This window comes from Denticeps clupeoides, chromosome 19 (assembly GCF_900700375.1).
Source record: "Denticeps clupeoides chromosome 19, fDenClu1.1, whole genome shotgun sequence".
NCBI classification, from domain to species: Eukaryota; Metazoa; Chordata; class Actinopteri; order Clupeiformes; family Denticipitidae; genus Denticeps; species Denticeps clupeoides.
The window spans coordinates 3,041,393-3,068,732 of NC_041725.1; the positions used below are offsets into that span (position 1 = coordinate 3,041,393).

Sequence of the window (27,340 nt, forward strand, 5' to 3'; positions counted from 1 at the left end):
TTATCACCATGGTTCTCAAAAAGATGTGTGTGTGTGTGTGTGTGTGTGTGCATGTGTCTAGGTCTAACAGGTACCAGAACAGAATGGGTTGTGGTAAAAAAACAATCCTCTCTGACGGAAAGCAAGGAGGAAACATCATGGAATGCAAAACAGGGAGAAAAACAGAGGACAGGCAGGAAGACATGAGAGAAGGAAAATATTTTATGACTCACTTTGAAAGTAAAAAGACCACTGGTTGGTAGAATTCTGTGGTATAACCACAAAAGGGAATAAAGTGTTTCGCCACACAAAAAAGTATTTGTCTTAATGTTTAATAGTCAGCTGGCTCACAAGTTCTTGCATACGTTTATTTGGATGAATAAGGCTTTTTCCAAGGTTTAACCATACCTGCATTGCCTTACTGTCATATAAAAAGATACATTAATGTTATAGTTCATTATAGTATCATATTTACACATCATGTACAGACATTTACAGAAACCTCCCCATAAAGGTTCTATCTAACATAATTTGACATACCTTACTTGTCCCCTTGCTGTTTCTGTGTCCTTCATTAAATGCTCTACGAAATGACTCTTACTAGGCACTAAGCGTCCCAGCCATTCCACAGGGGCTGTGATGGACACATTTAATATCTGCACGTCCATGAGGTCCACCCAGGTATCACTACTGTACTGCAATTTTTTATATAAAATGAGCAGCTTTATGCATAAGCAATACACATTTGCTAAAACTTAATAAGTACATTAACCTGAACAAAACTGAATTTATGTAACTGAACAGATTTATCATGTTATACATTGCAAACATTTTCATTTCGTCAAGAAAAAAATACTTTTGTCAAGTGCATGAGAAGAGCTGTACATATGGTCAGATTTGATTTGGGACACCACCGTCTCAGTTTAGTACCACTTAGCCTGGCGTTTTATAAGGCAGCAGACTGTAGAGGGGAGCAAAGGGTGGGGGGTTGGGGTCTGGTTGCAGCTTATCCGACGGTCCGGGCTGTGAAACGCCCACTGCCATTGCTGATGGGGTGAAATACAGGGAGCCCTTCTGAAAGAAAGAAATTAATCATTTACACCAATTAATCATTTCTTACATAAAGTGCTCTCTTATATAATATCTGCAGTTTATTTTACAAATGCAGTTTTGAAAATGAACTTTATGGTAATGATATGTAACAATATAAAAAAAAAGACTAAAAGCATTTCTTTTCGAGAGGACAAAATTATTACTTTAACTTCCTTTTGAATAATTTTCTTTGATCCGATGACTTTTAGTTTATTGTTTTTACCCTGTAGCACTTATACTTGTATAAAGCGTGGTTCAGATAAAATGTATTATTAATATTACCAAAAAGCAAACATCTTAAAGCACTTAAAACATATTCTACTTTTATGAGGAGAAATACGCAATACACTGTACTCGTTGTGCCACAACATCTCAGCAGGGTTTGAAATCTGGACTGAATCTGTCTGGACTATTCCAAAATATTTCATCTCTTCTTCCGGGATCATCCAAACTTGTTTAGGTGTTTTGATTAACTGTCTTTCTGGATGATGCAGCTGCCCTTCTACGTCTGTACCCTGGATTCATGCTTCCTTCATGGACGGCAATGGCCCACTGCAAAAAAAACGTTCTCAGACCACAATATCACCTCCAACATGCTTCAGTATTGCTCCTGTTGACACGTTTTGACAGACATGCACTTTTACATGGTCTTACTGGTGCACTGAGATCATTGTTCTGGATCAGCCAGATGTTTTTAGCAAACATTCATACGGTGATATATTTTAATGTTCATTTTATTGTTTTGTAACAGGCTGATCCCTCAGAGTCTTACCAAAAGAGAACAATTTCCATCTGTTAAAAATCTTGTTGGAGCAGTATCTCATCCCTAAATATCTGCAGTTAAATTCAAACCAAAACACAATGCAGCAGCACAACCTGTCACAGCCTGTGAAATGGTGCCAAGGTGAACCCATCCGGTCCCTTAACAAAGGTGCCTACAGTGGACGTGTGTGTGTGTGTGTGTGTGTGTGTGTGTGTGTGTGTGTGTGTGTGTGTGTGTGTGTGTGTGTGAGTGATTAACTACAGAAGAGATATATATTTGAGGAATATGATAGGACATTCACTTCATATTCTCTCATATTCAGTTCAAGGTACTGACTGGGTCTCCAAATTTCCTAGAATCTGAGCCAATCAACCATCTGTAGGATGTGATGGAAAAACAACTGGAGGGCCCACCTCAAAATGTTCAGTCCCTGCCTCATCCACTCCGATCTGTATGTTTGTAACAGATTATAGTGAACCCTGTTGCAGACAGATCAAGAAAGAGTCTTCTGCCTTTCATTATCGCGAACGTATTCATCAAAGTAAAGATCTGGGACAAGAGAAGAGGCAAGGCCTGGAGAAGTTTAGGGCTTGTTTGTAACAACAAAAACATTCAAGAGTTCATGTGACACAAGAACAGCATCGCTCATCTCTGTCATCCTGTGCAGAGTCGGCCATCAGGGAGGCAGCATACAGACAATCTGATTTATACTGACAGCAGGATAATGTGCTAGCCAGAAATCAGGAAACATGCTGTGTGTGTGCGCGTGTGTGTGTGTTTGTGTTTGAGAGAGAGACAGAGAGAGAGAGAGACAAAAAGGGAGGGAAAAATATCTGTGAATTTGAATGTAACCACACAGTGACACAATGAAATGTGTCCTCTGCTTTTAACCATCACCCTTGGTGAGCAGTGGGCAGCCATGACAGGCACCTCAGTGGCACCTCGGCGGATTGGGTTTCGAACCGGCAACCTTCTGATTACGGGGTCACTTCTACCATACATATGGCCACCACTGCCCTGTATGCTCTGTATGCCAGTTCAGATTTTTGAATTGGTGCATTCATATTTTCTTGGATTTGAATCTTTTAAAAATTGTATCAGTACATAATGATAATTTTTTTGTGTGGGTTGGTGGACGGAAGATAAATTATTAAGAGTGCTTTATGGAACATTGCGGTAAAGCATAATTCTTCCATGAAACTGACAAGTTTCAAAACAGGGAAACTTGTATCTGGTCATTGCAATAAACTGAGGTCACGTAAGGTTATTACCAGTGGCAGCAGGGCATAAAAACAGAATGTTTTCATTACAATTAGTTCTGAGCTGAAATGTTATTTCTACCTTCCATTGATCCAAGGGTTCTCCTGGAAATAATTACTAGCTAGATCATTATAAAAAATTGTTTAATAAGGTGCCAGGTCTGAGAACGATTGCTTGCATATAAAGTTCTATCACATCAAACATGCCTTTTTACTGAGTGGAAAATGTTATGGTCAATCAAAACGTGCCTGAATACAATAATTTAATATGATAACAATAAACAAAATCTAAAGAAAAAAGAAATGAATGTGTCCTGAACTGCCACAGATTGCTGGACACTGACCGGGTACAGTTGAGATGAGCTGTGTGTGTTGGGATCCATCAGCTGTGGGGCTGTAGGGAAAATGACCGGCTCCCTGGGTGGAAGAAGAGGTGCGGACACTCCTTCACGGGCAAACGGACTGACCTTCTGCTGAACATCAAGTATATCATGTTACTACTGTGTTGCAATAACACTGCTGTAGAAAGTGGTCTGCGTGATATATCACACACAGTAACATATACATCTCCTTCCTGTTCAATTTTGTTCATTTCACCAAGCAATTGCTGATCCCTTCTTATCACGTGTAGAAGTTCCTAAATCACCAAAAGGAAGTTTCACTTACACCCCAGGTATCACCATAAATACTACACCTTGTTTGGTCCAAATACAATTTTTAAGCTATGGTTCAAAACATATATCTTTTTTCAATTCATTTGTTGTGCTTCAAAAAGAGTCAGGGATCAGCTGAAGTGCAGGGGAAAAAATACTCATTTTGAATGAAAAACACTGGCTAACCATACATTTATTTTATTAATATGTCACACCTAATATTTTAGCATTGGAGAAACATGAATAAACCAAACAAACATGCTGTCAGTAGCATTATAATAAAGTTAAAAAAAATACTCATAGGCATCAATTAGTCAGCTAAGTTTAAAAAAGCAAACTAATATTTTGTAACTACTGTAATGAGAAAAAACACATTAAACAATCAACAGCTACGGTTTACTTTTTTCAGTGCATCCATACACTCAGCATAATTGGAATCAGCATAATTTTTCCCCCAAAAAAGTCAAAGTGATCTGGGGCTGTGCTGGCCTACCAGGTAAGGAAGTTGACCTGTCATCAGAAGGTTGCCAGTTCAAATCCTGAACCGCCAAGGTGCCACTGAGGTGCCCTGATCAAGTTACCCACCCCACACACTGCTCCCTGGGTGCAGCCTTTCATGGCTGACAACTGCTCACCAACTCACCAAGGGTGATGAGTACCAGATCGTATCCCTGTCACTCCCCGTGTGAGCCTCTCACACTTCCCACATTTCTCTCAGTTTAAAATATGGATTATTTACCCAAATATACCCATTTTTTTATGATGTTATTATTACTGTTCTTGTTTGTGATTGGTTGTCACAGCCCCAGTACATCACTTCTGCTAGTGACCTTCCCTTCTGCTCGTCTTTGTGTCACCTTGTCACCACATACAGAGTTCAAAGCCCAAAACGTCTAACTTTAGAAAAAAGATATGGAGTTAAAAACAAATATGAATATCTTTAATACATCAAAGACAATAAATACATTCTTGTTATATATTTCAGTACTTTGCAAATTACCTATTATATTGACATGTATTGTGTCATTTTTGCTGGGTTGACACATAATCCATGAAGTACATTCTAAATAGGGTGACAATATTGATTACGTGGGTTATTATATATTATGCTGAGAGCAAAAAAAAAAAAAAAAAAAAACAACCATGTGCCATGTGACTGACAGAAACCCTAAAGAGGCTTGTGGACAGAGTCTGGGTAGAGCCTGTTTTACGCAGTGGAAAAGGTCAATGATATCCTGTAGTTGTGAGGGGCGAAGATTACTGTGTACTGTTTTAGCAGTGAAATGATGCAACTCGCACATAACCCTCAATTAAATTATAAAACGCATAAATTGTTGCTGCTGACCAGTGGCTCTTGACATGTTGGAAAAATGACTAATGTGTGTGTAAGTCACAATGTCTGGACACAGAAAAAGTTGCTGAAAAGTGTTGGTGTTGCCAAATCTTTCATTTTTACAACAGAGCAGTAAATATCTGGATTCAGTTACTGCATCTCACATGTAGAGGAATGTTATTCAATAGTATCTATAAACTGTAAAAAATAAAAGTTGGGAAAATTAAAAAAATTAAGGCTGTAATGCATTTATAAGTTCTCTCAGCTTAATTTCTTAAAGTTTATAAATAAAAAAACTGAAGTGATTGTCACTTGTGTCACACAGCAGCACAGCACACGGTGCACACAGTGAAATTTGTCCTCTGCATTTAACCATCACACTGAGTGAGCAGTGGGCAGCCATGACAGAGGAGCAGTGTGGGACGGTGCTTTGCTCAGTGGCACCTCAGTGGCACCTTGGTGGATCGGGATTCGAACCGGCAACCTTCCGATTACGGAGCCGCTTCCTTAAACGCTAGGCCACCACTGCCCCAAAAATGTACATAAGTTAAAAGTTTTTTCAACTTTTCATATTAACTTTTACAGTATTAAACAGGTATAGTGCGTGAAGTGGGTGTGTCAGTAGATGATGTGATCCGTCCTTGAGAGACTGTGATCAGGTGCAGGTGTGTGTGTGAAAGTGTGAAACACTGCAGCCAGCACACAGTGCACACAACTAAATGTGTCCTCTGCTTTTAATCTATTGATTGAGTGAGCAGTGGGCAGCCATGACAAGCGCCTGGGGAGCAGTGTGTGGGCACGGTGCTTTACTCAGTGGCTCCTCAGCTCCTTCTGATCTCATGTCCATTTCCTTACCCACTAGGCCACCACTGCCCCTGTTACTATGTGTGGTGTGCAGCAGCAGTATGCTGCAGGTCATTACAGGTAACTTCAAGACTATGCCTTCTAAAGCTAGTCACTGAACCAAAGGCCCAAAATATGTAGACTCAAAATAAATAGTGCAATTGGTGCAGTAGTACACTTTGTCTTCTGAGAATGCTGTTAGATGTGCTGAAAAAATGCTTTCTTCACTAAATTCAGGATGCTAGCTTTCCATCAATGCCAAAATGAAAGCATCCTGGTGTAAACCACGGAGAGATGCTCAAACCAGGGTGCCAAGCTTCACCTTGTAAAGCTTGTAAACGTGCTCGTCTTTTAAATAAAAAGCAGATGTCATAAAAAATATGTAGTTGAAGCATATTATCATTATGTCAATACATAATGATCAAAACAAAATAAAACTCCTTGGACATCGTTACGCTATAAACACCACTTCCCAAGATTTCTCCTGAGCCTCATTACACCTACGTGGTGTTCATATTTTTAAAGGTCCAGTCGAGGCGGTGGTGAAGTAGTTGTATATGACCCAATGGTTTCAGTTATAATCATTTGCATCATTATTCTACTGGTAAACACTGAAATAGAACACTAGACAGGGATTAAACATTTCTATCCACCTTTGGCTCTCACTCACTCATCCTCCTTCTCTGTAATGTAATATAGCCATTAATCTTTGTTATCTTGTTGTTTCCATTTTTTGCTGCAACCTGAAACATATGATCGCAGATATCATCTCCTTTGTACAAAGTGGCATTCAGGAGCTTAAAAAAGGCAGAGAGCACATGAAATAAAATTAAGTTTCTTGAATGCTCAGAAGTGTCCCTGAAAAGGGGACCCTAAAGTCCACGCTTCAGATAATTTAATTTCCTTCATGAGTTTTAGAGCTGTGGTTCGCTGCACACATATTAACTTGCAATTGTGACTCATATTCAAATAACTGTCACATTTTAATATTAAAAAGCAGTAAAAAAGCTGGCCAAAGACTAAAGTAGATGAAGCCAGACACACTGCTGCATTCAAAGTGTCGAGTTTTTTACTGGGAAAGCTGGGGATTGATCTATGACGACCCTACCAGTAGAAGCCTGCAAAGCGCAGGATGTGTCAGTGGCTTTTCATGCTGTCTCAGTTCCAAAGCTCAACCTGACTGTCTTGTGTTTTCTATTACGAGCCACAGACAGATAAGTCATCCATTTAATCAAGAAGACATCCACTGACATTTAGAACAATAAATGATTTATCCTTCCTAAAGGCCTTGGTATTTATTAAAAACTATTTATGCAACAATTTATACAACTGCTGAGTCGTCTTCTCTTTGGGACGTGCACTGTCCCTCCCAAGGGGCAGAGGGATGGAGTGACTTGAAACCAGAACTCAAAATTTGCTTTTGAAGATTTTAAAATGGCCTTCAAAAAGTAACAAAAATCTATGTTTAGGTATACAGCAATCAGATAAGTACCCAATATTAAGGCCCATCAATGCATCAACTGTGAAGGTCAGCAGTGGAATCTGGTACCAAGACTTCAGTAGCACATCCTGTAGTCAAGTTCTTTAAGTTGTGAGTCAGTGACTCCGTATACATCAAACACACCCATCCTCTATACCTCCATAAAATGGTAGCAACCTTTAATGCATGGTCCTGCTCATTCTTCACTCGCCCCTACATACCAGGCCGTCCCCCCAGATCAGCTCCTTCCAGTCTTCTCAGCCATGGACGTGTGCCATTTATAAGTCTTAGTTCCAAAACTCCAGTCAGCAGGACAGCAGAACCGGTTCTCTGTGAGAAGTGCAGCTGGCGAAAAAGTCCAAAGTGGAGCGAAGGCAGAAGAACTGTGCTACATGCGAGGATAAGTCTCGAGCCGCCTGCTGCTAATGTCCGCTCATGTGAAAATAAGAAGGGCAAGCCGAGAACCAGAATAACAACTGGTGAGCGAGTGAGAGAAAGGAATGTGGTGCTATTATTTTCTCAAGGTGATTTCTGAGCTACAGATTCATTGTAACTGGAGACTTCAACCACTGCAACCTCAAAAATACAACATCAACATGTGTGCTTTGGTCAGTCAGACCTTGGTGCTCCTCAGCCCGACCTATTCTCAGCTTCTCAAGCTCCCCCGGTAAGAACATGCACTGAGAATATTATTCCCATGAAAGAGCTATTCCACTGCCAAATGCTGGATGAGCTGGGAAATGTGCGATCCCTGTTACATCCTTGCTCAAATGTATTTCCCTCTGAGGACTATAAAATGTTTCAGTTCAACCAGACAGGCCAAGAGACACTGAAGTTGGAGAGAAATGAAACCACTGCTGATTCTAGGTGCACGTGGCAGCATCTGCAACATCAAGACCAACAGAGTACGATGCTGGACACACAAGTCTCTGTATTCTGGGCTCAGAGTGTAATGAACCCACGCAAGGCAGATAAAACGCAAGGTTTTCTCATCAGAACTGACTGATGCTTTTACGGTGGGGCTCTAATAATATATTGAAATTAAACCAATATAGCCATTTGAATAAATGAGATTTTATCACTCATAATAAGTGATCATCACTCATTGGTTAATATCAGTGTTGTTAGGGGAAGAGGCATTTGCAAACATGCTGGGTTGGCTGGAGACAGTCAGTAGGTGAAAGACTGGAGTGTTGGTGACCCCCCTGGGGCGTCGGGGAGGCAGGCAGAATAGAAGCGAGCTGCAGCGACGCCACGGTGGGGAGAACGGGTCCGGGCGAGTGGCAAATGCAGCCGAATGGGCAGAGCGTGGGCAGATGACACCACTCTGGTGTACACGGGGAGAGTTCTGAAAGAGTCCGTACCAAGTTCTGTCCTCTTCGCTTTTTTTTTTTGCGACAGCCCGTCTAGCGCAGGGGCGCATTCACCCCCTGGCTGTAGCCACTGTTAGGTGTGTAGGTCCACAGTAGGCAGAAACATGACAGTTAATCATGCTGCGTTGAGGTCCTTGTGTGATAGACAGTCATGCTTGCCAATCAGACGTGTCCCATGTTAAAGCCACACCCACTTAAAGGAAGCTCGCACTCAACTTGTATGCTAAAACATCGTAGTTCATATTTGTTATTAGTTCAGCCCTATTTGTCAAATTTGTTATTAGTTCAGCCCTAATTCATGGACATTTTTAATCCCTTGTACACACCATCAGATTCAAGTCCACCACCTCTTTTCTCTTCCAAATTAAAGGAACATCCCAGACATCTTGGACACAAAAGTATGCGCGAATACAATTCCTACACTTTGAATTTAATTTAATTTGAACACACTCAGCGCATCATGAATTACTTTTAATTCATTAATAATAATAATAATAATAATAATAATAATAATAATCTCTCACCAGGTCCTTGATGCTTCCCAACACGGCGGTGGTGAGGATGCCCAAGATGAAGGTCAGCACATTGAGGGCGGTAAGCACCCACAGACACACATAAAGAGAGAAGACCTCCTGGCAGCTCCGAACGCCCACAAACTCGTAGTAGGTATTCAGGTATCCACCACTGCAATGAAACAGAGAGACCCACCCATCAGCAGCTGGTACACAAGAATGGATGTCTGTAGAAAGTACATAGCATTATCCAGTGCATATAACATGAGTATTTCTGCACTTAATTTATGACTGTGCAAATTTAGGCTAATTTATGCAAACAAAAACAGAACTTAATCGAGGTTTACTATGAAGTTCTAAACCCTGAAAATAATCTGTTAAATCCTGTGCCAAGGCCTAAAATGAAATAAAAGCGTTCCTGTGGTTTTGTGGTTCCATTCTGTTATATTCCATGCATAAATTATGTGGCTCAAAATATGTCCCTGCTTCATTATTTTAATTTGAATGGATTAAATTGTAATGAAACATTTCCCTGCTTCACATTTAGGATTTTTTTGTGATCTTATTGCTATGTTTGTTTCAAATTCTTGCTCTCACTTTGTTCTGATTTGTGTGAGTGTGTGTGAGCAACTCACTTGGCGCAGTCATACAGGTCACAGCAGTAACACGTCCCACTACGCACCCTCATTGTGCAGGACTCAACCAGCCCCTGACACGGCACCTGATATAGATAAATCAGAGATTTGTAGCCAGATCTAAATGGGTTTTACACTCGTTTTAATAAGCCAGGTTTCTGTGCCTCTTTACAAATAATTATTCCAAGATGTAGTGTTTGCTACCAGACTAGAGGGCATGGCTCTCTATCAGACACATGGGTTGGCGACGCACTTGTGGGTGGAGCTGGAGAGAGAGGTGCCCTGTGAGTCTGGGTTCTCTGAAAGCTGGGGTTTCTCTTCCCGGTGAAGGCAGAACAGGGGCAGTGCAGCAGAAAGCAGGACCCACGGAGTGGGTGGTCGGCAACATTGAAGTCCAAAACCAAAAGATGGCCAGGGTAAAGGGTAGAGTCAGCGGATAAAGCAGTTGGCCTGAGGTAGGTTAAAAAGGGTCAAAAGGCTTACTGCTCGTGATGCTGCAGACGTGATACTGCAGACGTGATACTACAGACCTGATGCTGCAGACGTGATGCTGCAGACGTGATGCTGCAGACGTGATGCTGCAGACCTGATGCTGCAAACGTGATGCTGCAGACGTGATACTGCAAACGTGATGCTGCAGACGTGATGCTGCAGACCTGATGCTGCAAACGTGATGCTGCAGACGTGATACTGCAAACGTGATGCTGCAGACGTGATGCTGCAAACGTGATGCTGCAGACGTGATGCTGCAGACGTGATGCTGCAGACGTGATGCTGCAGACGTGATGCTGCAGACGTGATGCTGCAGACGTGATACTGCAGACGTGATGCTGCAGACGTGATGCTGCAGACGTGATACTGCAGACGTGATACTGCAGACGTGATGCTGCAGACGTGATGCTGCAGACGTGATACTGCAAACGTGATGCTGCAGACGTGATGCTGCAGACGTGATGCTGCAGACGTGATACTGCAGATATGATACTGCAGACGTGATAAGACATCAATATTCAGTGGAGAGTGCTCCCTCCGTTGTCTTCTGAAGTCAACAATCATCTCCTTTGTTTTGTCCACGTTCAGAAACAGATTGTTGACCTTACACCAGTCTGTCAGTCGTTGCACCTCCTCTCTGTACACTGACTCATCATTCTTGCTGAAGAGTCATGTCATAAGTGAAATGTATGATGTGGTTGGAGGTCGTGGGGCAGCAGGGTGAACAACATTGGACTGAGCACACAGCCCTGAGGAGCTCCAGTCCTCAGTGTGGTGGTGCTGGAGATGCTGTTCCTGATCCAGACAGACTGAGTCCAATAAGTCCAAGATCCAGTTGCAGAGGGAGATGTGTTCAGGCCCAGCAGGCTCAGCTTCTCGTCCAGGTGCTGAGGAATGATGGTGTTGTGTCCTTATTGTCCAGGTGGGTGAGGGTCAGATGCAGGGTGGTGGCGATGGCATTGTCCATGGAGTGGTCTGGACAATAGGTAAATTGCAGTGGGTCCAGGGTGGAGGGCAGCAGGGCCTTCATATGTTCCATGACCAGCCTCTCAAAGCACTTCATCATGATGGTTGTAAGTTCAACGGGATAGTGGTCATTGAGACACGACACTGAAGACTTCTTCGGCACGGGCAAAATGGTGGTGGCCTTGAGACACGTTGGAACAATGGAGGTGCTCAGTGATATGTAGAAGATGTCTGTGAGAACATCTGCCAGCTGGTCTACACATTATCTGAGTTTCTTCCAGGGATGTTGTCTGGTCTGGTAGTGGAAATGGCTGTGAATTTTCTGCCTGTGTGCACACTTTACTGCTCTACTGTTACTGTTTCCTGTTTCCCTCAAGCACCGGCCTCAGGCGGCACCGGGGCCTGCTCCTCACAGCAGTACCAACGTGAGCAGTTGTTCACGTAAATCATCCGGTATGTCAGCAGGATGACGAAGCTGGAAGAGTTTTTTCCGATTGCGCAAGTGTATTTTTCAGAACCGCTGTCACACCGCCATCTTAACCAGAAGTAGATGTAGATCTACTAGATCTACATTAAGGAATTTATGAAGGAGCCAGTTACAGACCGGTTATGGTTTCATGTTGTGGCTGATGACACTAAGAAGACTAGATGTATGACCTACCGATGCATAGTAGTTCTCATAGATGTAACTGTTCCCACTTGTGTAAAACTGACATCTTCCTGCTTTCAGGGGACGAATATCCTGTCACAGATAAAACAGGTAAAAGATATTATATAACAACAACAATAGTTATTATATAATATTTATTGATTTTTGACCAGCTTTTGTGTCTATTTTTTATAATTTTCTCATTCAATTTAGGTATTTTAATGGGCATAACCCTTAAATTAAATTTCATGCTGGCACCTTAATTTTGTTAAACATGAATAATGTGTGAACAAACACCATGTGTGATCACAGGCAGTCAACATAAATATAGACATAAAAACAGTCTTGAGTTGCTTTGTTCTTCCTAGAGGCCACAATGTGGAACACATGGTGGTCCAACCCTGACAAATGTGTGACTTCTTGAAATGATCAATTCCAAACTTTGTAGTCTGTTTTTCATTTTTCCAACTGTTCTCATGGATACGGCTATTTGCATATGTATATCTGCATTGATTTCAAGGGTACATGATTATCTTGTAGTTATGATATTCTTACATTTAATATATTCCAAAATGAATTGCCATTAAGAATCTGAAGCATAACATTAATGAGATAAGACGAATCAAGAACTGATCAAGTAACCACATTTTATTAATGTTCTTACTACATGGAATCAATAAATGTGTTTGACTTGATTTGTTGAACACCATTTAAAATCAAGCCGCATGCACTTCTTTTGTCAAAACGTGAAGGACCAACATCTTCAGGGACCCAGACATCTGTTTTCTGTTTATCCCTCTAGTTTCTGATAGTAATAAAGTATAATAAAGTCACATGTGATACACAGCAGCACAGCACACAATGCACACAGTGAAATTTGTCATCTGCATTTAACCCATCACCCTGAGTGAGCAGTGGGCAGCCATGACAGGCGCCGGGGAACAGTGTGTGGGGACGGTGCTTTGCTCACTGGCACCTCAGTGGCACCTTGGTGGATCGGGATTCGAACTGGCAACCTTCTGATTACGGGGCCACTTCCTTAACCGCTAGGCCTCCACCGCTAGGACCGTCCCTGTTGCGGTGGAATGGTTTGTCTGGCTCCAAATGGCCAGGCAGACTACCGAACGCTTTGGTGAATTATCAGGATGTGCCCAAAAAATTTTGTCTGACCACACCCATTGTTCATGTTGGATCTTCTGGCAGCAGATGGTACTGGGAGTGCAAGCCATTGGTCGACAATGTGCACAAACCATGTTAAAGTAGAGATACCAAGGCAAAATATGACTTTAGTAAATGTCACATCCTTTTAAACTGGCAAAAGTACCAGTACCCAAATGTACTTAAGCAACAAATGTTTTTTAAGGCTCCAATATCCTATTACCAATAACTTGCTTAATCAAGCATTTTAGGTGAGAAATCCTATTTTTCAATCATCCATATAACTATACAACATTGGATGACATGAACAATATAAACTTGTGTTTCATGTCACAGATGTGGGATCAAATACATCAATATTAATGATATTTTGGGGGCATTGGCATGTAGAAGTTTTTTCTGTGGTAAAAAATTTGTATTTTGGGTTTATGCCTATTTTCTTACACAGGTGATAAGCCTGAGCTATAAAGTGTTTTACATGCACTGAATACATTTTTTTTCTAGATTTCTGTGATTAATTCAGTTCACATAATTGCCTCTGTCTCCTTATTAAGTTACATGAAGAACGGGTATTGAATCAAGTAGAGTGTTTTTAATGAGCTTCTTCAGTTGTTTCAGTTGTTGTGAGACACTGGTCCTTGCAGTGGCTAGAAATGGTGATAGGTATAAAGAGTGCTTTTCTCATTTAGCTTCGCTGTTCAGAGAATGGCAGCTCAGACAATCAGATCTGGAAGACAATCAGATATGGACCAACAAGACCAATATAAAACACCTTTACCAGAAGGAAACTAACTAAAACCTGGTAGTCCTCCTCTGCCATCAAAGAGCAGAAATACCCAGAGGAGCAATTACTCCATACTCACCATTCCCAACAAGATGAAGACCCCATCCACAAGTACACACAGTGCTGATCCTATGATCCCAAAGCTCAGGAAAACTATGGAAGCAACCAGCTACAAGAGAAAGTGAAAGGGCTGTATTATTTCCAGCACAGAAATTTATTAAACTGATCTCACAATTTAGAAACAAAATGCATTTTCTTAAAAAGGAAAATTTGTAATTAATGCTATTATAATAGGCCTTTTGCATTATTTATACTATAATATAAATCGAATACAGAATATCTAGGATAATCACTTTTTGGCATTCCAACATGTTCCACAGTAAAACACTGCATGGCACAGACACACACACACACACAAAATAAACCACATCAAAGACATAGAAATAGGCACAACTTCATTTTGTTTATTGATTTATATGCATATACACCTACACAGATTTTTCCCCCTGGAGGCTCTCATTTGTTGGTCATCACCACATTCTGTTGTAGTTTACAGTGTTTTGAGTTTGCAGACTTCATTTCAGGCCCTTTATCCTGTTGATTAGTTCCACAAATGTCTGCCCATCCTGTTGATTCGGCTCATCTGGTCAGGACTGTTCCAGATGTCCAGTCAACAGACTAACAAGAAAAGGTGGCCTGCATCATGGCACAACATGAGGACCAGAGGAGTCCAAGGTGCAAACATTCTTTACTCACGTACAAGTATAGATACCTGTGTTTAAAAAGTTGAAGTATTGGCTGATAATTTTTACTCAAGTTAAAGTCAAATGTACAGGCTCTTATACATTCTTAAAGTATAAAAGTATAATGTACTTTCTGAAGGCAAAACCACCATCTTTTCCAAGTGCAAGCAGAGAAAAATGAAGTGAAATGAATTCAAAAAGCCCAGTTGACCAACACATTCAAAGAATAAAACTGCTGTAAGCTGCTGATTAAGGGATTGGAAACTCAAACTTCTGGTGTTCTAAAACTTCATTGGTATCTACACAGATATTAGCCTACACATTAATATTGTCTGGCACGGACAGCAATAACAGGAGTGAACACAGCCTGTAAGCAAAGGATTGTTTTTGGAAGCCTGTCTTAATTTTTAGTTTTAGTCTTTGCTCCATACTCATTTTAGTCTAGTCAAGTTTCAGTCGACTAAAAGTCTGAGCATTTTAGTCGAGTTTTAGTGTATTTTAGTGTCTTTTTTTGGTAATGCAAATCTATTTAAGCCAGTCATTATAGTACAAGTACCCAGTATAATGCACAAAAACAAAATTGACTTTTAGTCAATTAAAACAAGGTTGTTTTATTATATTATTGTTACCTTATAGACTCATGAATACTCTACATCCATTCCAGACACGGAAGACACTGATTTGTTCCACACATTCTGCTTTCTTTTCCACTTCATTTTTAAAGAAAGTGCGTCTAATGATCGCTTCGTCATTTCCTCCCAGCCATCTGCTAAACCATCACAAGTATCCTGAAATCGAATTAATTAATATTGAGAAAGTGACATAATTTGTGTGACTGAATGTGAAACACAGGTTACAGATATACTGCACAATACTTAAATGAGAAGAAATACTAACGTCTTTATATCATCTCGTTTTCATCAACGAAAATGAAAAGACATTTTAGTATAGTTTGGATGATATATTTCATTATAGTTATCATGATGATGACCAGCATTTATGTTGCATTTCTTCTCGCTTCTGCCATGACTACAAGGTTTGTTGACAAAGAAATTTCATCAGAAATTTAATTGATGAAAACAACATTAGTTTTAACACAAACTGCAAAGCTTCAAATCAATGTGCCCTGTACTGTGTGAATCTGCATTTCAGAAGGTTCTTGTCCCATTATAGGTTCATTAGTTTGATTCTGGTCAGGACAACCTTACATCCATGCTGAGTAATGTTAATACTGAGACATGAGTTCTCACAAATATACAGTGTCTTTCACACCCAAACGCACAATGCCGGACAAAATGTCCATGACCATCCACTGACCTTTTCCCTTTCAATAATTTCTGTACAAATTCGAACAAAAATGAGTATACTTCAGTGTGAAGTGCAGACACTAGAGGGATAATCTGCATGTCTGCCAAGAAAAGCTGAAAAAAAGAGAGGGAGGCGAGGACCAAAGAAAGAAATATGATGAAAGATGTCTCAAAAGAATGAGTAGAGGTGAGTAGAGATGAAAGAAAATTACAAGTCTTAATCTAATAACTAGAGAAAGATAAGGAGGGAAGAAATGATGTTTTATGACATTCTCAGTTGGATGAAAAAAGCTGTGAAACGATGAAGGAATAAGTGTGATATGTGCATCCTCCTGTCCATGTTTAAGAACTGTGAAAAAGACGAGCAAGGAGACAGTCATTTGGAATCAGTTTAACTGCCACTGCATGCAAAGTCTTCACATCTATCAACAGTTCAAGTGCACCTTAGAAAAAAAATAACAGTAATAAGAGGAGCCCTAGACTTGGCTTACTTACCCTATACATCACATACTTAGCATCTGAGTTCTGACAGATTTCTACAGGAGCAATGAATTATGAAGCTGTTCATAGTGGGCTTTGGCTTCCAGCCCAGTGCTCTACATGCCTTGTTTAACTCTTACAGGTCTGGATAAGAGCCTGGCTGGAGTAATATGGGGCGCAACATCCTAATTCATGGAACACAAAGAGATATACAAAAGCTGCTAGAGCCTGAATTGCTGGACACCATCACATAGTGGGATAGTACAACTTTGTGGTACATCTTTTTAGGGAATTGCTGTGGCCTAAAATGTCAGATTTTACAGCAACTAGTGGGTAAAACTAGTTGAACCTATGTACCAGAAGTCACAAAGTCACAGGTTGAAACCCCACTTACTACAACAAGATCCTGAGCAAGGCACTTATCCCTGAGTGTCTCCATGGGGACTGTCCCTGTAACTACTGATTGTAAGTCGCTCTGAATTAGGGAGTCTGATAAATGCCATTAAAAAAAAGCTCAGCCTAAATGGCTAAATCCCATCTTCTCTTTCATATTAAAGTTCTATTACTTATCACAAAATTTTGGTTTAGGGTTTGCGTTTTGCTTTAATATTAAGATCGGAAAATGAATAACTTTAAATGTGCAGTGCTTACAACATAAACACTAACACTTACACACGCACATGCGTACACATTGCACAAACAATACAAAAATGTATAAATACATTATAATTTTTCTTCGTCTAGCACCTAACAATCTCTGAGCATGCTCTTCACTGACAAGTCTAAGCCTTATCAGGGCTCTTAGTTTGTAAACTCAATATTCTATAGAAATCGAACGAGAATTGCTGGTGTCTTCCTCTTGTAAGTCGCTTTGGATAAAAGCGTCTGCTAAATAAAGTAAAGTAAAGTAAAGTTAAGTAAAGTAAATAAACATGTTTAAATAAGATACGTCTATATTGTAACTCATAGTTTTGAGATCAATAAAAATATTTCTGATATAAATTGCTAAATCCCTATCAGATTTACACAAGTCAAACCAGTAAACCAACATTTTCCATTTTCTCACCTCATCAGTAGTTTCAGGCTCAGAGACCTTTGACATTGATGCTGCTTCCTCTATATCCATGCTTTTGTTCTGTGTTTGGCCGATTGGATTTTGGGCCATTAAACTCTGTAAAATGTGACTGTCCCACATCATATTCTGTCACTTCATTATGTCACAGTCTCCCAAGAAAATGTCAACAAGTAAAATAATTGCAGATGTGGATGAACATTTATACTTCTGCTGTGGTGGTATACCACAAGTTTGTATAAACGCTTATGGCAGCGCCATGTAGAAGTCATAAAGTTCCTATTTATTCAAACCAAAATTATTCTTTATTGTGGAAGCATTAAAACATTCAATTATAAAAGTGCTATTATTTAACTTTCGGTGATTACGTTTTATATGCCATGAGCGTTTCTTTCTATTCCAAAAAAACCCAGAAAACTTTGGGAACAGTTGCACCACAAACTCAAACCTGGCAACGAAACAGGTATAAAGAGTCAGGGGTGTGTCGGGCATCCCGACTTGTTTAGTTGGTGGAGGTCTGGCAGCTCAGATGCACAATATAGAGTCAAGGATAATACTTCTTATCTTGCAGGACTGGTGGTTCAAATGAATTCATGCTTAAACCCATCCTCCTTAACAGCATTCAGGCGTGTTCGAAATACTTCTTTACTGTTACAACACTACTACAAGTTAAAGACCACACACACACACACACACAGTGTAATCTACACACTGCTGGTGCTGAGAACACAACAACAAATATCTGACTTTGCATGTTTAAGTGAGTGTGTGAATGCTGTTGACCAGACTCCATGCATGACTTCATTTTCTGTGTGTTCTTTTCTAATATAAAATGTCGAAAGTGGCCCATTTGGTGAAGTCATGCTGGGAAATTTGGCAGACAGCTGTGTTCTATATGATATATTAGTTATTTTCCATTTATTTCCTTTGGCGTCATCTTTTTACTGTAGTAGAAAACTGATAATCACAGTGCATAAAAAGAATTTTCAGTCCGCGTAAAGTGTGATTAAATGCAAATGCACACCAGAAAAAGAATGGCTCTCATGCAGTGATAGAAGCAAAGCAGATGTACAAAAGATTTCCTGGAATCACCACAGGACCGGTTGTGCACAAATGTGAGATTCTCACACTAAATCGAGGAATGTTACACATCGAGACAGCAATTAAACTAGAAGCACATGTAACGTTTTTCAGGAACTAAGGCAGAGAATTTGAGCTGAACAGGTTAGTCTTTATATAGCACACACATTGTCTGGAAAATAATGCAGCTACAATACAAAAAATTTAAAAAGAAGAATACAGTCAGAGCATGGCACAATAGGGCAACTTTAAGTAATTTATTTTGAGTTTAACCCTAACCCTATTTTTTATTGTACCTTTATATAACAAGGATCTTCTATGAAAGTAAAAAATATAAACAGAATTCATTAGAATTATTTCACTTGAACGTGATTTTTCCATTTTAACCATCAGTAATGATTCCTCACCAATGACTAGTGGTCTTTGAAATAAAACAATATACTGATATACCAATAGCTAAATATACAGATGAATCAAGTACAAAATGTCATTTAAACCCCATTTGATTAGTTCTGAGGAGCACGTCCAAAATGCACTGATTCCCAAAATGTGTGTATGTGTTTGTAATGTGGTTATTCTGACCAATGCTAAAGATTGTTCACATTTTTGAAAATTAAAGAGAGTTTTTGATAGTTCTAATGAACTCTTAATAGTCCAAATGCAACACAGAGGGCAGAACATTTTACTTATATCTGGAATTATAGACTGGACTATACAAAAAAAATAAAAACACATCTCATTTCAGTGACCAGATCCTGGACAACATCCTATATGTTAGTGATATGCTGATACCATTTTTAACATATAACATCTTGAATGGTTATAAATGTACAAATGAAATGACACATTTTATGTATATAGCCTAGATGTTGTCCATGGTGTAATTTTGCTGCTTCTATGTTAATATGACCTCATGTCTTTGTTTTTACTGAAAAACATGCACATGACTTCAGAGGTTTCACACTGGTGTGTTAGACGGCATGACAAGAGAAAGTGAAGTGGCACAAAAGCAAAAACTCAAAAGACTGATTAAAAACCTGTAAATTGTGATTTTGCACACTGCTGACAGTTTCTCACATACAGCTGAACTCACATAAACCATCAGGATGTGAGCCCAGTAACAGGCAAAACTTGATACCGGTACAGGGGCATCCCTACTGTTTATTTTGCGCGTACTGATGTGCACTGAATCTTGGTGTGTGCTGAACGATGACATCCACCTGGAATTCATTTCGGGGGTGAATTTGGTCAGAGCTACTGGGAACCTGCAAGATTTGCCCTGTGCCTGACTTGTCAATGTCAATTTGAATAAAAATTTGGCACAGGATAAGGTACAAACTCACTATATCACCAAACATATTGGGGCACTGCTGAGTAATAAAAGTAATGAAATCCATGAATTTTACACTGTTGCATTTCTGTCCAATGTAAAGTGACGGGTGCACTGTGCAATGTAGACTTGTTCGCTGGAGTTACATATTCACGCTTCTCTGTCTGATGGCAATTAAAACAGAGATTGAGAGTCAGTCCTTCCCAAAAGAGTTAAAGAAGTTATAGATGGGCCAACTCCATTTTAAAGCCTGTGGATTAAAAATTGAACGGCATTAAAGTTCACATGCGTGTAAAGGCAGGAGTCCCAAAACTTCTGGCAGCATAGCAAAGTTTCACACCTTAACGATAAAGGCTGATATTCCTGTGAATACTACATTCATAATGCATTATAAATATATTCACAGCACCCTCAAAAATTATTGCCATTTCAAGTGTAATGGCAATAAAACTCAACTCAATATTTGGTTCTTGAAGTTGATATTTTTGGCAGACAAAATACTGGCAAGCACAATATTTGAGCAACTTTAAGAGAAGCTAAAAAATCACCACCTGATCAATATAAACTGATATTAAAATGGGTGCCAGGTATTTACAGAACGGCTTCAGCTCCATGCCTGGAATGCCAAATGATAATATGCTTTTCTCTTTATGGCTTCATTTTAATTGTGTGATATATATATAAAACTCTAATCCATTTTCAAATCTTGTCAAATATGGAATGTCATAAATTTGTTTGTGCACTATTTATATTGCATTATGTGCTACAAGGCATATCATATAGTTTTATCGTGAGTTTTAATTGGCTTTAACCATTATAAAGCAGCTTAATTAACATCTTATGTTCCTTTTCTTGCCATGAACTCACATGTGTATTATTTCATATGCTGCATGTGACAAGCACTCCAGAAGCACTGTAAATGCCAAAAATCTAAGAACTCCTATAACCAAAACATCTAACTGGAAAATAAAGATTTATTTTATTCTATTTTCTCCGGGTAAACAACATTGCCTCTTTCCACCCACATAATCAAAGCCACCTATCTGCTTGCTGTTCCAGATTTGGTACAACATGCAAGTTCTGGAAATGCCTCCCAAACTCTTCTCCACAACATATGCGGATCTGTTTGCCCAGCAATAAAATTGATTTGCTGGTCCAATTAAATAGAGTGAGAGGACAGAACATAAATATAAATCTTATAAATCTGAGAAAAAAAAAACCCATTTGGCTGAGAATGCACAGTAGCCAAGTATTTACCTGGCTGAAAGAGTTAAAATGTTACATTATACTCGCACACACTGCCAAAGACTCTTCCACGCGCGGCCGTACCGTTCCAGAGCCACGTGCAGCCTCTCACCATACACCCAGCGTGAAAAAAAAGCATGTCCCACCGTTGCTGTCACCAGTAAAAACAGACATTGGGCCATGAGACACTCAATGTGTTATGATACTGAGGTCTACAGAGACTCTGAATAAGCTGTGAGCATTTTTAAACAAATGAAATGAATAATCTGAAACGTACACCCACAACCGACTGCGGTGTTGGCTGAAAAATGTATCTCCATTATGTAGAAAGATAACAGTAGACTAAAAGTGAAACTTGAAACTGAAATTTGAATCTGGAAACATCCATTAGAAAATAAATTGAAATGATAAATGTTATTATTCATATTAGTAATCGAACGGATTCTACGTGTAACACAGTATGGTGTACATAATCAGATTATAAGTAGTTTCCAAAATCAAAAAAATATACCGTACAGCGAACGCGATTCAGAAATGATTTTCACATTTAGCTGCTGTGAGCGCTGCTGGGCAACTTCTGTTACTGACTATTCCTGAACAAAATCTTTCATTCCATCTATGTGCATGCGCTTCAATCAGAGTCTAGAACAGGGCGTGCTTCCCCACGCTTGTGAGGTTCGTACACGTGAGTGTACATGCACGCACACACGCACGCACACACACACACACACACACACACACACACACACACACACACACACACACACAGAAACAAATGTTGTAACTCAAACAGAAAAATGTCACAGTCCTGTTGTTTGTGTGTATCTGCGTTCAGGACACGCTGTGATGGGGGCTCACAGCCAGTCGCGCCACATTTATGACATCCATGCGCCGAAATTTACCGTCTCATCTAATAACAAGAGATTTTTACAAGCATATTGTACAACCAAAGTCCAAGTACAGTGTTCCACTGGAGCCATTCAGCATCTTCGGGAAAACTTGAAAAGTCTGTCCGACTATACAAATCACCACATTTATTTGTTGTAATGGCACTTTAATGGCCTGAATGTGGACATGCTTTTATCAAGGGAGTGATACAAGTGAGAACTGTGAAACACATAGAAGCTGAACTATGTGGCAGTTTAAGTGGGGCCTAGAAGCACTAAATCAACATAAAGAGTGAAGCGGAGGTGACACAGTCTGGGACGTAACCTCACACGATGTGCAGGCTGTGGAGCTAATGGATTACTGCAGCCCAGCGGGAAGACCTCTCCGTTCTACATTCCTGAGGCCAGTCCTACACTGTGTGCTGTCCATAAATCAGGGCTCACGTGACGCCCGGAGGGCACTACTCGCCTCCTCGTGCGTGAGCGTTAATACATACATGTAATGGGAATCCCCATGACTGATGGCTAGGAGAGCAGAACAAGCGATCTCGCAATCTTCAGCCGCTCCTGCGGGCCCGGCTACCACGCGGAAAGACCTCAAGCACTCTGTATTATATCACCCATCCACACGGCAGACTTCCATGCGTCCATTCCAGTGTGTCGTGCACATGATGCATGCAGCGGTTTGCGTATTTACCAGCTGCTTGCGGTTTTCTTCCAGGCACAATCCAAGGAGCCCTAAGAACGATCCAAACGCCAACTGCGGAAACAAACAGAGGTGCGACTGTTTAGCTGCAAAGGCTTCACAATTGTCCCCCTAAAGCCCTCATTTTTATAACTCACAGTTCCTGTAAATGATTTGGATGTCATTGCACGGTCCATTGTTCCACAATGTGATTTTTGAAATCAATGTTTTAAATTATTCTAGACAAGTTGTGACTTTCTGGTCTTGCATAAGCTTGCGGAATGTCAAAGCAGTAACCAAAGTCATATTTTTTTTTCCAGTGCACCCACAGGCCCAAATGATGTTGGTGTTAGATGAAAGCCCATGTCTTCTGACTGCACTCACACCCAATCAGTCATGCGACATGGTAGCTCTTCATCCCAGCTACCATAACCATAAACATCACAGAAATCGCTTCCAAATGACAGAGGTTCCTTGGTCCGTGCTGAGTGTTCCTTTTTAAAAGCCGACGATGGTGAGAGTGAGACATGTAATATGCATGAATGTACAATTTGCAATATCTTGCAAGACTTTCTCATATTGCAAATTGATATCCAGCTGGTCAAAACAACAGTCAGAAACCCCCCCAAAAGAAAGAAACGGAGCTCCACTTACAGACAAAACACAGTGGTCTTGAAAATGAAGAATTCAGTGTGACAGGGATAATGAAATAATTTCAGTGACATGAGCCCATAAGCTCTGTTTATGGCTTGGCTATAGAGCTGAGCTGAAAGTCAGCTTTAAGCAAGTTAACAATTAAAACAAAAACCTTCATTGGAGCTGGCTTATTTTGGTATTTTGTTATTTTTCAAATTTATTGGTTTTCTGAAACCATCGGCTTAATGGTTTTGCTTCTGAGATCAAGTTCTGGTAGGACAGAATGCAAATTAGAGGGGAGCAGGCGCTGGTTCCACGTTGCCCATGGGAAGTCACTAGGGTTGGCAGCAAGGTCAAAGATGGCTGTGGTTTTGGCCATGGATGGAGACTGACTCAGTTTCCGAGAAGCTCAACGTTAAACACGGAAATTACAAGGATTGTCAGACCCTTAAGACATGTTTTAGCAATCTCCCATGACAATCTCTGCAGTTGGAGTGTTGATCCCACATCTGCATCTGCAAACGTGGACATGGATGTTACCAATTAACAAATTGAAATTAAAATTAGGCAACATTCATGAAGGCACATTATGATTTGTAGATATGAAAAATAGAAATAAAACAGAACAGTACTTTCTTGTTTTTGATCTCTTAGGTAAAGAGAATGAACAACGCAGACCTGTAATAAACTCCTGGAAAGGAAAGCAACAGGCCTTTTTACTAATAAAATAATCATAAAATAGACACACTGTCTCAGCACACACACGTCAGAAGCACAATCACTCAGAGTGCAGAAAAATAATTCAACTCAAGCTAAATGGCTGCTGGTCGGCACGAACAATGTTATTAAGCACAATGTAAATGGATCGCATTTTGTGTTCTACATCATTATTGAAAAAATGTATCAAATAATCATGTGCTTTATTGTAAAATTGTATTTCAGCAACAAACCATGCAGGTGTTATTTTTGCATGACATTACATTAATGGCTTTTTTTTTTTTCATCCAGTAGTGAAAGGGACAGTCCCTGGAGACACTCAGGGACTCAAGTGGGGTTTTAACCTGTGAATTTGGGGTGAATTTCTGGTTCATAGGCGAGTATGTTACCCACTAGGCTTTACATTTTTTTTTTTTTACCTCTTTTTACCTCTTTGCAGGATTGCAAAGGATTCTTTTTTAAACGCATGGTAAATGCCATCAGTCCTTTGGCATTTATTATCTTGCCCATGCCATGTTCGGCCCGAAACCCGCTTATTACGTTCCACGGTGCAGTCCACCACGTACTGTTCCTTCGAAAGCCAGGCATGTGTGTTGTCACGTACATGCGGCCGTATAGAAAATTCCCACCAGATATGCAACAGCTTTTATCCACAAGCTAAAGAGCAGGAATAGAAATGATCTTTACTGATGATTCCTGCTGAGATGGTCACAAAAAGCACTGTAACCCTTTAACATTTCTTCATAAAAGTTGTTCGTGTCACAAGATGCACCAGTTGATTAGGATCACAGAGATTTCTTATTTTACTACTAATGTCAAGTCATTCTAAGAAAAACAATGTCAAAACAACTGTTTTAATCTGATGTCAGTCATACACTGTCAGTTGCTAAAGTTTCTAAATGTCAATCTTAATTAATTGATTTTTATTGATTATTTACCTATGATGTTAATTACCTTGCTTACTGAATAAATGTTTGGTAATTGTAATAACGATTTGTGATTTTCAAATTTGTCCATGCCATGTTTATGATTTGAAAACATGCTTCATAACATGACATATTTTTAATATTGTCTGCTAGATTGCATTTTTATTATTTATAGGTATAAAATAAAAAATGCTTGGCACTGGACATGGTTAGTACATAGCAACACTCCCTTTGGCAAGTGTCACGGCCTGCAAGATATTTTTGAAGCGAGCTTGAGGGATTTTCTGTTAGTCCTGTAGCAAGAAGCAGATTCTAAGGCTGCCTTGCCTGCACTTCAGATTTTCAATGACTTTTTGTGGTCAAGTGACAGTGAGACTGCGACCAAACCTTCAGATTCAGTTATCAGCAGTGAAAAAAATACTGAAAAGAATCATACTGATTTCATATCGCCCCCTTGTGATCTCCCTGAACGATAACGCCAAGCCATAAGGAATAAAAAATATACGTATTTAATTTCTACTTACATATGAAGTGGCTTACGTACATCGGTAAAATTTCATTTGATTATTCCGATAGTGAACTCTTTTGCATGAAAATATGATTATATTTTCAGATTACTTCCTTGGGTTACTTTTGGTAAGGTCCAGATCCCTGCATAACATTATGAACCAGAAGACCCAGGTTCAAACCCCACTGACTACCATTGTGTCCCTGAGCAAGACACTTAACCCTGAGTGTCTCCCCCCCTGGAGACACTCAGGGTTAAGTGTCTTGCTCAGGGACACAATGGTAGTCAGTGTCCCTGTCACTACTGACTGCTCTGGATAAGTAATGTAAATGAAAATGACTGTCCAGGTTATACTGACTTGCTGCGCTTTCTGCTGCATCCTGGTGCTCAAACGCTGTTACATCTGGGAGATTGTTGGTTATTCTAAATATATAATCAAGCGTTTTCGACACTTCCCTTGACATTTCCCTTGATAAGCTGCTATGTAAAAAACATCCTTTTTTTCTTCTTCAGTGGCTCTTTGCCACTGGACTGGGGAAGCAGCCAGATGTTTCCAAATATTGGATATTGCATCATATACTGATTAATGACAGTATTTATTACAAATACGTGACACATACATGGACATGTTTTACCTGAAGGGATTATGTATCGATGTGAAAGTCTGCATTTAACCCATGTTGCCCGGGCAACAGCGTGAGGAGATGGTCCGTCAGCGGAACCTTGACAGTTCGCAAATTCAAAAGCGCAAACGTCTGGCCAATCCTTCTCCACACATGTGTGTGTGTGTGTGTGTGTGTGGGGGGGGGGGGGGTGTGGGTGTGTACTCACTATGACTCCAGAAGAGTAACCGGTGATGCTGAGACTCTCGGTGCGGGTGGTGGTGTAGACGCCCAGCGCGACAGTCAGCAGCGAGAGGCAGAGCATGCCAGCCACCAGCCACAGAGCCTTCATCCTCCTCTTCCTCCGCAACACCTCTGCCAAAGCAGTGAACGTCCTCCCATCAGTAACCCTCATTCCGCTGTGGCTCAGGTTGAAGGAAAGCGTCTACGGGTGTTTACTGCTGTGGGGTAGAAGCGGAAACGGCCGCAGCTCTGGTGGAGCAGATGCTCTTTTATCCGATTCGAACAGAGACTCGGGGGGGAGGATGGCAGTCAGTGGGAGTCGAACCCGCAACTAGCGCTTCCCACATCCTGCGACCACCCAGAAAATCCCATGAAGGGTGGCAGCAGCCTAGTAGGTAACACACTTCACTCTGAACCAGAATAGCACAAAGTCCCGGGTTCAAACCCCACTTACTACCACCGTGTCCCTGAGCAAGACACTTAACCCCGAGTGTCTGCAGGTGGGGACTGTCCCTGTAACTACTGACTGTAAGTGGCCCTGGATAAGGACATCGGTCATTAAATGCCATAAATGTGAACGTAACGCCCCATTCTGAACCCATCTTCTGATTTCTAAATGTAAATAAGTTTATTAAATTTTGTGTTCATATTGCAGATTCTGCTTTCTCTTGTACACAGTTTTGAGCAGGTCAATTTTTATTTTTGCACAGACAATACCAGGTTCCACAGATCGTACCTGTTCGATCCATTTTAATGCACTCGACACAACCGACACGCAACTCACGAAACGGCGTGAAAGTGCGCGCGCACGCACCTGCGGAGCGTGGGTCCCCGTCCACCGTGTCCCGTGTCGCGGCCGGCGCCATGTCCCGTATATCCCGCGCGAGAGCGCGCGCTCGCGGGCCGTC

The 27,340-nt window shown here is 40.5% G+C and overlaps 1 protein-coding gene across 3 annotated transcripts; it reads right to left on the reverse strand.

Annotated features, from left to right (window-relative positions):
* Positions 1-295: 295 nt before the first annotated feature.
* Positions 296-27,340, reverse strand: LOC114769748 (transmembrane protein 255B). Of its 3 annotated transcripts, none has more exons than XM_028963057.1 (9): positions 27,247-27,340; positions 26,419-26,564; positions 22,813-22,875; positions 14,051-14,140; positions 12,042-12,122; positions 9,923-10,008; positions 9,300-9,459; positions 3,438-3,563; positions 296-1,053 (listed from the first exon to the last, which is right to left on the reverse strand). In XM_028963057.1, the coding sequence occupies exons 1-9, from the start codon at positions 27,296-27,298 to the stop codon at positions 913-915; spliced, it is 945 nt and encodes a 314-aa protein (XP_028818890.1). In that variant the 5' UTR covers positions 27,299-27,340; the 3' UTR covers positions 296-912. The 3 variants fall into 3 exon arrangements, with proteins under 3 accessions (XP_028818890.1, XP_028818889.1, XP_028818891.1); XM_028963056.1 differs by having other exon boundaries at positions 3,438-3,566; XM_028963058.1 differs by lacking the exon at positions 3,438-3,563.

Excerpts from the sequence above, each read along its gene's own strand:
- LOC114769748 (XM_028963056.1), bottom strand. The coding sequence starts at position 27,298 with ATGGCGCCGGCCGCGACACGGGACACGGTGGACGGGGACCCACGCTCC. Across the intron at positions 14,141-22,812 it reads AAGAAAACCGCAAGCAGCTG|CTGGTTGCTTCCATAGTTTT; the intron begins GTAAATACGCAA and ends TTTCTCTTGTAG. Across the intron at positions 3,567-9,299 it reads TGGGAAGCATCAAGGACCTG|CAGAAGGTCAGTCCGTTTGC; the intron begins GTGAGAGATTAT and ends CTTGATGTTCAG.